Below are 10,453 nucleotides of genomic sequence, written 5' to 3'. Positions count from 1 at the left end.
TGGGCGTTGGTGTTCCATCTCACAAAAGTCGAGCACTGCACAAGTCAAACCCGCCAGATTACACGGAGATTAGGCTGCCTCAAAAGCGTTGGATAGTGGGCACTGTCTATACCTGAAACATAAGTCCATGATCAGTGACATGTATTCGCGGGCAAACTTTTTTGAGCTTTTGCCACAACCAAAAGAGAGGATAGCAAACCATCAGAAGGGGAATACAACCTACACTTGTGGCAAGCACCACCGACAATCCATCTTAAACATTGAACCAGCAGCCGTGATTTCCCGAGTAGACAACCCAACTATTTACCATTTACCTAGTTCTAAAACAGTGGAACTATGTGTAGATGCTAGATAACATGTCCAAATAACTAGGCTGTAAAAGCTAAGATAACAGGCGATTCTTCAACAAATTACAACAAGGGTAGCAAACCATCAGATGGAAAATACAACCTACACTTGTAGCAAAGCACCACCGATAATCCATCTTAAACATTGCACTGGCGACCTGTGATTTCTCGAGTTGACAAACACCCAACTATTACCAAGTTTTAAAACAGTGGAACTATCGGTAGATGCTGTCCAAATAACTAGGCTGTAAAAGCTAAGATAACAGGCGATTCTTCAACAAATTACAACAAGGGTACATGATGGCGTGATACATCACTGGACCTAGGACACTGAGAGTCCAGAACAGGCGCACTGACAAGGCTCCAAGACATACAAGCTGTTACAATTAGTTGCTAAGACTACAAGTAAATCTAGAACATCACCGACATACACCAAATAACAACACAGCAAGACCCCTAAGGCTGGTACTAATCTCAAAGCAACAACTGAATGCACATCCATTGGGCATTCCGTCCCACATGCATCTTTACAGTAAGTCAAATCCTTGGATCTTCAGACATGAGCCGTGGAGGAATCCGATATCATGCTCTGGCCCTCTTGCTACTGCTGCTGCAATTCGGGCATTTGTAGTGCTTGATGTGCTCAGCTTTGGCAGGGGTGATCTTCACACACTTACCGTGGAACCATGTCTCACAAGCATCACAGCAGATCCAGAATTCATCCTGTCCATAGTTATCGTTACACGCACCACATAATGCCTTTTCATGTTCTTCTCCCTCTTCTTCCTCGCCTCCACTGTCGTCCTCATCCTTCGGAGGTGGTGGCATCTTTGGACCCCTTGAGTTAGGTTCTGGCTGGCGAGATGGCTGGGGAAGTGTGTTTGCGCCAAAAGCCAACAAGTTATGAGCTTAGTTTTAGGTCAGCATTGTTGCAGTAAAACGAAAATAGTTTATTACCTTAGTGCCAGATTTATTTATCTTGCTGCTGCTTTTGGGGTGTTTTTCTTTGACCTGCTTCTTCGCAGTTCCGGTGACAACCTCATATATGGTGGGGAGGTTGTTTATCATGCTAAAAAGCCGCTTCCTGCAACAAAAACACAAAATGTAACTAATGACACTGATCTCCACTATATGTAAGAAATACAATCACACCTTTAAAAGAATGAAATATCTAAAGGGACTAAATAAGACAAGAGAAAACTTGTATCTATACTAGATGGTCAACGTTTTTTTAAGCTCAGAATCCACATAAGAAACCAACACAACAACAGCAAAGAGAGTACATAAAAAGGCTCACCTGTCAACCTAACCAAACTTCACATTTGCAAGAGAACAACATTTGATAAGCAGAAATACCTAGACAATTCATTCAATTTTTAAAGCAAAAACTGTTGACCGTAGATACTCCAACTGAATTTTTAAATTTGCATATCCAGAACTGCTCAAATAATTTCAATTTACTCATGTACAATCATTTCAATTGCAAGTATGCATGCATGCATGTCTGTTGCTACAAAATGGTAGTTCCATTTTAGGTGGTGTGTCCTTTCGCGTACTCCGTTGTAACATCTTTTGGTTTAACTGTTGATGGATTATAAGAAATGATGACTAAAACAGCAAATTCGTTATTCATTAGCAGGAATGGGTTGATCATGATGTTAATAATGTATCAAAAACTTAAATCAAAATATGCATAGAAAACAAAAGATACTCCATGGACAGTAGCAAGGCTTAAAAAGGCTCCAGGTGCTAGGTGAGCGTTTACCCAGCACCAGCTCTTAGGAGGCTTAGGGGTAGGCAGCTACCTGGCAACTGTACTGCCTAGGTCAGAGGAGAGGACGGGGCTGCAGCGCCATGGGAGCTCGGAAGTGAGATGGGGGAGGCGGGAAGCTCCAGTGCTATCTCCTAGCAGCTGACGAGCAGAGGAGATTGGGCTGCTTCTGAGCAGTTTTCCCTGGGGAGGAGGATGAAGATAGAGGCATATACTCCCTCCCTTCTGGTTTAAAGGCCTTAACTCAAAAAACTCCTCAACCAAAGTAGATAGCGAGTGGTGGAACAAATTACATAGGTTGCAAAACTGTCCAATTAGCACTTTCTCCCCGCAAAAAAGGTGCTTTAATCTGGCATTAACTCCAGCGCATGCATGCATGGCCACTAAATGAGTAGAAACGGCTACATGCACTAGTTACTTTTCTTCTAATCGCCTCAGAATCTAAAAAGGTGATGAAGAGGAACGAAAACGGGACTAACAAAATGGAAAAACTAAAAAAAATGAGATAGGCCCAATAAACCAGAAAGGAGGGAGTATGGAAGAACAGCGATTTGGGAGACGAGCGACAGGCAGATCTATCATGAGTGTTAATTTCTGCATTGGAATCTGCAGATTAACGGTGGTGCAATCCGGTGAGTGGTGTGGCCAATTTGAACAGTGCTACTGTATGTAGGTGGGTGGGACAGTAGGAGGATGGTAGTTAATGAGGCAAAGAATTTATCTAGACAAAACCACTCGAAGTAATGGAAGACACATGTTGACACATTCAACCAATAAAAAATGAACTTTCCTGGCAGTAGGGACTGGGGAGCATCATATATCATGCACAGTATCATAGATTAGTATCTTACATGATCTTATTTATTGTCATGCATGACTCATAGTAACATAAAATTTATTATGATACAGTATCATAATAATATGATACCAACCCTCTCTTCATTTAATTCGATGCCACCTCATCAAAATTGCCAGTTGGCATGCATGATACTGTGGGTAGCCTCGTACAAATGGGCAGGTAATAAAGAGTAGCATTTGATTACTGTCAATGAAAGCCTAGCTCAATGTTTGGTAAAAAGCTCACCAATATATTGCTACAATTATTGTTAGTGATCTTAAAATAATAATGACAATGTGATATTGGTACAATTATTTTCCTTAGCCACATAAAAAGAGTAATTATGCTTGATAAAAGTACATTGTATTAATAATATTAAGATTTATGTGCCATGTAGCAATTAAAGTGAAAAGGTACGAGGGAATATATATGTCTCAGTCAACTAGATAATTAACTAATTCTCACTTTTACAAATTCATTCATACAGATCTAAGAAGTTGTTCAGTGTGTTGAGGGAATAGGAATGCATTTTGAGACAGAGGGAGTATTGTCTTAGTCCAATGAGAATTACCTAATTATTTGATAATTTCACAAATATTCCATGAGAATCTAAAAAGAACATTCCAATGTAATAGTTGTTCATTAAGTACCAAAAGTACTATTGTCTGAGTCAACCAAAACTTAACAAATCATCAATGAATTTTACAAATACATTCGTACATATCGAGAAACAATCACCGTGTTATAATGATTTGTTCATCTAGTGTAAAAGTATCTATTATTTAAATATGAAATCTCGTACATATCTCCACATCGGATTGACGGTGCTTAGTGTCAACCAAGAACTAAGAAATTCTTAGATGACTAAGAAATAGCATAACTAAAGATATAAAAAAAGAATGAACAGAAGCTCCAAACGAATGAAGATAAAAATATAGTACATTATTTATCAAACAATTGACACTAACCGCTCAATTTATCACTAAATGAAAAAATAGAAATGTTAACCATGAGATTAATACGAAAATGAGATATGTTATTTCATGTGCCAAAGTAGATTACCTAGGTATTTTAGGGTCAAGTAGATTATTTAGGGGCTTCTTTAGGGTCAAGTAGATTACCTATTAACTGTTTTGGTGTTAATGACAACTCAAAAGAGGAGACGCAGAGTGGAGATTTGGTGGGAATCAACTCACGTACGCTAACCTACATGCACCCACAATCCATCCCATGGAAGAGAGAACCCACTTTGAAAACCTGGCCATGTTTTGTTTCTAGCACCCCAGGAACCAACTTCGGGCACAACAGAAAGGATGCAATCGGGTTGTAATGTTTCTGTTGAGCCTTCGCCCAGCAGCCTGGACCCTCCGGCCAGCCCCCCGGACTTAGCAGAAAAGTTTTCAACTTCGGTTGCAACCTCAGTGGGAGGCTCAAGGAGAATAGGGTGAGCCTATCGTGGCGCTCGAGAAGCTTTGGTTTTCGCACCCCTCTAGCAGAGATTAGCACTCTCCCAAGAGCGCGAGCTTGGGGATACATCCTCTTCTCTAACTTGTGGTTCTTGCTTAACTTGTTCTGTTAGCTTGCTTGTTGCATCATATAGAATGTTCTCACCGTAGAGTGCATATGTAAAGAACTTAATGTATCCTCACTATCCCAAGATTAGCACTCTCCCAAGAGTGCGAGCTTGGGGATACATCCTCTTCTCTAACTTGTGGTTCTTGCTTAACTTGTTCTGTTAGCTTGCTTGTTGCATCATATAGAATGTTCTCACCGTAGAGTGCATATGTAAAGAACTTAATGTATCCTCACTATCCCTAATTTGTCAAGAAAACCTTAAAATTTGTAGTCCCCTATATTGGGTGGCCATCTTTGTCACGTCAAAAACTCAGAACATCTGCCACCCATGGAAAATCTCAATTGGGATGCATGGAAAGGGAACTCTGCAGCGCTCCAGAATACTACTCCATATATGAAACTATAATATGAATACCCCTACATAATAGCATGATGGACCAAAAAGAAAGAGACATAACTTAAAAGAAAAGAAAAGGACAGGAGCAGCAGATTTCCCCGGTGTAAAGAAGATCCTAAAAGTCTCTGATTAGTTGATTCTCTTAAAAAATTCACTGACACTATTCTAGTTTATTAGATTCTTGTTTAAAAGAATAAAAAAAGTTCAATAGGACGAACACATAAAAAAAGAGTATAGAGCTGCAAGGTGGGTTTGTGCCAAGGATTCCGAGCTGCCTGGTGCTCGGGGCCTAAATGGACTTTTCACATATATGGCCGTTAGTTACAGCTCGTATGGAAACACTTCCTAGCCCATGTGGAAACCCTAAAATATCTTCACAGGCCGGAGGAAGAATCTAAGCCATCGATTGCTTATCAGTTGCTGCTAGATCCCTTGCTTCGACAACACCAACAGTGTACCACATGAGTCTTTGCCTCCACCGACTTCTGCTTCGACACAATCCCGATGCCTCCTCTCCCTGTAGCACATCTGCCTCTCTCTCCTGCAGCACCACCATTCCTCCATCACCGAGGACTTCACTGGATGCCTTGACCACAGCTTAGGGCCGAAGCAAGGCAAAAGGCAACCGCCCAGTGCTAAGGTGCCCTTAGGCAAGCACATAATGCCACCTTTTTGGACCTTGGACAATAGTCAAACAAAAAGACTAATCCTGAAGGACAAATTCCTCCTTGCCGACTACAAAATTTGATAAGTCATAAATGGAACAAAGCAGAAAGACACGGTGTATGATCAAGTCTAACAAAATAGAATGGAGGGGGTCTATGGATGAATTAAAGCTAGATTTAACACTAAGTCCGTTAAGAATCAAATATAATATGGGACTACCTAGCACACAAAACCGAAAACAAATTTGACTAGATAACATCCAATAACACAAGAATATTCCAAGATAAAAGATGATAAAACAAGAGGCAAAGATTTAGTGAACGACTAAATACACTTATATGATGAGTCATTTAGTTACAAAAATCAACAAGCTGAGTCACACAAATATTGACGGAAAGAAAATTTTAACAAAATATTCCATGGTGATCGTTATTAGAGCATCTCTTAGTTAACAAGTGACCCAAAAGCGACTTACACATCGAGTGACAAATCACAAAGCGTCATAGCATGGAGTGGCAATCATATGTACTATAAAATTAACATGCCAACTACAGAACATTGGCCTCCCTTGCAATGAACCTTCCAAAACATTTTAGCCTATTTAGGCTTACAAAACCAATATCAAATTACACCAACTTAACTGTCAGCTGGGCATGCCCAACTGACAGAAAATGATGTGTCAAAAGCCACTGATAAAACATGGATGGGGAGTACAGCAGTAAATTAGCAAGAATTTTTTACAATAGATCTTAGTGTAAAAACACTAATAGGCTAAAGGCAAAGCACGGTATGGTTCATGCACCCCAATCAAGTACTCCCTCCATGAAGTAATATAAGAGCGTTTAGATTACTACTTTAGTGATCTAAACACTCTTATATTACTTTACAGAGGGAGTAATTAATAGATCCACAATGAAGAAAACAAAAGTTCCTCTACATTGCAGCTATTTAACGCTTATCATTCTGCTGTATTTTTTAACTTTTATCTAAAAAAACAAGAAAAGGATCCATATCCAGGTAGAAAAAGTAAGTTAAACTTAATTTCGGTTTAGTTTTGTTTATGATGCTGTAATTGTCAACCCACAGGTCGAAACCGTAGATTAAGTTTATTTACTATTTATCTGAAATACCGTATAATGTTCCTTGTGCTCATTTCATCTTGACCATGTGGGCACAAAATTTAATATCGATAGTTATTCACCAAGAAACTAAAATATCTAACCCTGTATTTTCTCAACATTCCTGCACAACTCCATTTCCATACAGCAGTAGTATACTCTGTCCAGTCCAATATATGTTATCCTCTAACTAAAGTCTCCAAAATACACAGTTTTGATCAATATGTTTTATTGAATGGATATATATTGTGGGCACACAAGTTTGTTACGGCAAAGTTTGGCCACAAAACCAGATATAAATTTACCAACTAAAGCAGAACAACTGGTGTAAACAAAGTGAAGAAGAACAGCTTCATGGAGGCATGGCCCATGTATGCTTTTGAGCATAGCGCATATGGATAAAGCCGAGTTTTTATAACATCTGAACTAAGCAAACATCATACTTCACCAAGAATGCATTTTCCAACAAAAAAACTATATTATCGATGAAGTCAAGCTATCCTTCCAACATGGACATTGATTCTTGTGCTGTCATTTTATTCTTCATGTGTCATCCAAGCCCTACCGTTCAAATCAGATCTGAGCCATCACAAAATACGTCATGCTTTCATGGGCAACCAGCCCCATTGTCTGGGCTATGCCCTCTCACACCCGATTGACCATCACCTGGTTCCCCAGCATGCCCACCGCTGCTTCGCCCCCGTCGACATTGTCTAGCACCCCTTCGCTGTCCCTCATGTTGTGGCCGACAATACTTAGCAGCTCTACTGCGGCCCTAGCAATAGTCGTGCTTACCCTCCCAACATCCACTCCAGATGTGTACTCTTCCTCTCCAACAGTGGCGAGATCGTTGAGTCCATGTACTTGTACTCCGACTCGGGAAAGATCTAGGATGGGAGAGTGGCAAGCCTGGGAATTAGTGCTGATTTGTAAATGGTCGTGATTTCGCCTAACCACTAATGAGATTGACTAGCCGAACTAGAGCTTTTGTGAGCTTCATTCGAGCAAAGGTCAAGCTCAGTGAGTCACTGTGAAGCTCAAAGCTGCTTTCTAGCCAAGCGTGGGTAAGTCTTGTCTAGCCTGTTTTTCTCGTTGACAGACCTAGCATGCAAATGACTAAAGTTTATGCTTCCAATATGCTTGATGCACACCGTGGGAAAAACAGTTACATTGACAACATATGAACTGAGGCCTCACTATCCGGTGGTCACATTATCAGAATATGACTAAAACCAGAGCACAACAACATTTGCTAAAAGATGAAGGGTAGAGCAACACTATACAAGCATAAGCAAATCATAAGTAAAAAAGCTGCGTGCCTAAAAAAATGCAATACCTGGATTCTTTGTCAAACCCGAATCTTGCTCCAAAGTAGAAGGCTACTGCTAGCAACCAGGCATCACTGTGCACCGCAACAAGTGACAACCAATCTTTCTCATCCATCCCATCCCGAGCAAAATTAATTCCCAGTGCCGGCTCTGGAAGTTCTGGGGGAACCTCCTCTGCAGGCAAGTTCACTTCCCATGTTTCATTGGGAAGACCATACAGACATAGATTCTCTTTCTCTGAAATCAAAATGGCAACCTCTTAAGCCCCCTGGTCCCATTCAGGACTATATTCTATCCAATAAAAACAAGCCAGGACCAAGAAAGCCTCAGCACGACTGCAACTGTGTGCCCAAGAAACAAAACGAGAAAAGAAGAATGAGGAAAAGATCCGTCCAATCAGACTCTATAATGCGCCTTCGCGATGCATAACACAACAGATACAAATTTTAAGACTAATCCGGGATAAATACTACAGCTGCCAACGAAGACTAATCCGGGATACACTAAAATATGGCAAATTATTGAGTATATCATCTGACATCACGAGGACATGTGGTGGTGAAATAAAGACGCGAAAAACAATGCCAAACGAAGATGGCGTACCAAAACATGGGAGCCTCGAAAGTTCTCCACAGGATAGTCTGATCTATACTGTTAAACTTCTGCACTATGTCAGTGGAAAATGACTAATTAAATAAAAGCCCGAAAATACCCTTCATAAGATGGATACCATGGTCATTTGGTTACACCGCACCACACATCATTTTTCTGTGTGAAGAGCCGACGAGAGCACTAGTCAACAAATCAGGAAAAAAACAAGCGCCCCACCTCATCCCTTTCTCTCTCTTACCCACGCCCACTGACACCCACCCACACGCACACGCACACGCACCATTTTTCTAGTACAACTGATCTGTTAGTAGATCGAAAGCAAGAAGCACCAAATTAAAACAGAGGGAAACAATCCAGTGGCTTTTCCTGCAAAAATCACAAAGCTTCCTAAAGGTTTGAAAAATCCCCAACCCACCGGTACAGTAATTCCAGCGAAATTCCCCCTACAGAAATCGGGGCAGAGAGACTCCCAAATTAGAGCCAATAACAAGTTAACAACAAGTAGCGCACAAATTTCCTCTTGAGAGAAGAGGCAAAGAGAAAACCACGCCAGAAACACAAACTCCGCTCAAGCAGGTAAAAAACCGCATCACTTCCATGTGAAACCTCAACGAATTCGAGGTCCGAGAACGGCGAATCGGAGACGGTCGCGAGCTCACCTGGGTCGCACTGCTGATAGAACTTCTCCACATCTGCAAATCCACCAACCAAAAAACCAGAAACCAATCAGAACCTCCAAATCCTCACCACAGAGCCCCGGAAACACTCGAAAAAATATCGGCCGGGGAGAAGAAAGTGAGCGCGCACCGGTGGTGAGCGCCTTAATCATGCCGGCCCGCCGCGCGCGGAAATCCCTGAACACGTCCTCCGGCGTGCGATGCGTGCCTCCCCCGTCCATTTGGAGGCGCGAGCGTCGCCTGAGCTCCGGGGCTAGGGTTAGGGTTTTGGTGGCGGAGGCGACTGGCCGAGGCGAGTAGTAAGGCTTTAGAAAGAACAGCGAGGGGATTGGCGACCAGCCGAGGAGATGGATTTTGTGGAGATAGTGGAGCGGAATGGCCAGTTCGGGGGACCGGAGCGCGGCCTTTGAATCACATCGAGGTTCCAACTGCAAATTTACCGCACTTGCCTGTTTTGCTGGTGGAATTGCATTCGCACCCATGAAAGGTTTGCGATTTTCAGCTGCGCCTCCGAAGAAAACGGTCACGCGCGGCAAAGCTCTGACCGCTGTAAAAGCCGGGTTAGAGCATCTTCAGCCGTTGGCCCCCAGGACGCATAAAAATCATCCCTGAGCGAGCCGGCGATACAATCGGCGTTGGGGCGGTTTTGCGCCCAGTCATCACCCCAGCTCGCCCCCAGGCGTCCGAAATTGGCCCACTTTTCAGCCTCATTTCGGCGAATAAAGGGCCCATATGGGCGAGAATAGGCCCATATTCGACGTAGTTCGCCGTGTCTCGACGTTCAATTATCAACACAATTTTTTCTTATCACATATTTCATCACAGAAAAATCAAATACTTCAACAAAATAGTACAACAATAAATAGTTCAATACAAATTATATAGTTCAACAAATAAAAACTCATATTTCATCGCACGTCGCGCCCGGCGTCCCCCTTGAGCCTCCATAGGTGCTCAATCAGATGCACTTGTGGGTCTCGGATTTCCTGACGCATAGTGAGATAGGCAGTCCAGGTTGCCGGTAGCTGGTGATCAATTTCGGCTAGAGGACCCTGCCTGTAGTATGGTTCAGTGTCAAACACTGGGTCTTCTTAACGCTCTCGATGATCATGTTGTGCAAGATG

General features: G+C 42.1%; 1 protein-coding gene across 1 annotated transcript; it reads right to left on the bottom strand.

Annotated features, from left to right (window-relative positions):
* Positions 1-602: 602 nt before the first annotated feature.
* On the bottom strand, positions 603-9,761 carry LOC123096202 (PHD finger protein ALFIN-LIKE 8). Its single transcript, XM_044517848.1, has 5 exons — positions 9,460-9,761; positions 9,312-9,344; positions 8,049-8,277; positions 1,305-1,431; positions 603-1,214 (listed from the first exon to the last, which is right to left on the bottom strand). The coding sequence occupies exons 1-5, from the start codon at positions 9,548-9,550 to the stop codon at positions 930-932; spliced, it is 765 nt and encodes a 254-aa protein (XP_044373783.1). The 5' UTR covers positions 9,551-9,761; the 3' UTR covers positions 603-929.
* Positions 9,762-10,453: the final 692 nt, after the last annotated feature.

Source organism: Triticum aestivum, chromosome 4D, assembly GCF_018294505.1.
Source record: "Triticum aestivum cultivar Chinese Spring chromosome 4D, IWGSC CS RefSeq v2.1, whole genome shotgun sequence".
Lineage (NCBI taxonomy): Eukaryota > Viridiplantae > Streptophyta > Magnoliopsida > Poales > Poaceae > Triticum > Triticum aestivum.
Note: the sequence above shows the minus strand (reverse complement) of the source record. Positions and strands in the feature narration are given on the sequence as shown.

Excerpts from the sequence above, each read along its gene's own strand:
- LOC123096202 (XM_044517848.1), bottom strand. The coding sequence starts at position 9,550 with ATGGACGGGGGAGGCACGCATCGCACGCCGGAGGACGTGTTCAGGGAT. Across the intron at positions 8,278-9,311 it reads CTATCAGCAGTGCGACCCAG|AGAAAGAGAATCTATGTCTG; the intron begins GTGAGCTCGCGA and ends TTTTGATTTCAG. Across the intron at positions 1,215-1,304 it reads TAAATAAATCTGGCACTAAG|CCATCTCGCCAGCCAGAACC; the intron begins GTAATAAACTAT and ends ACACTTCCCCAG.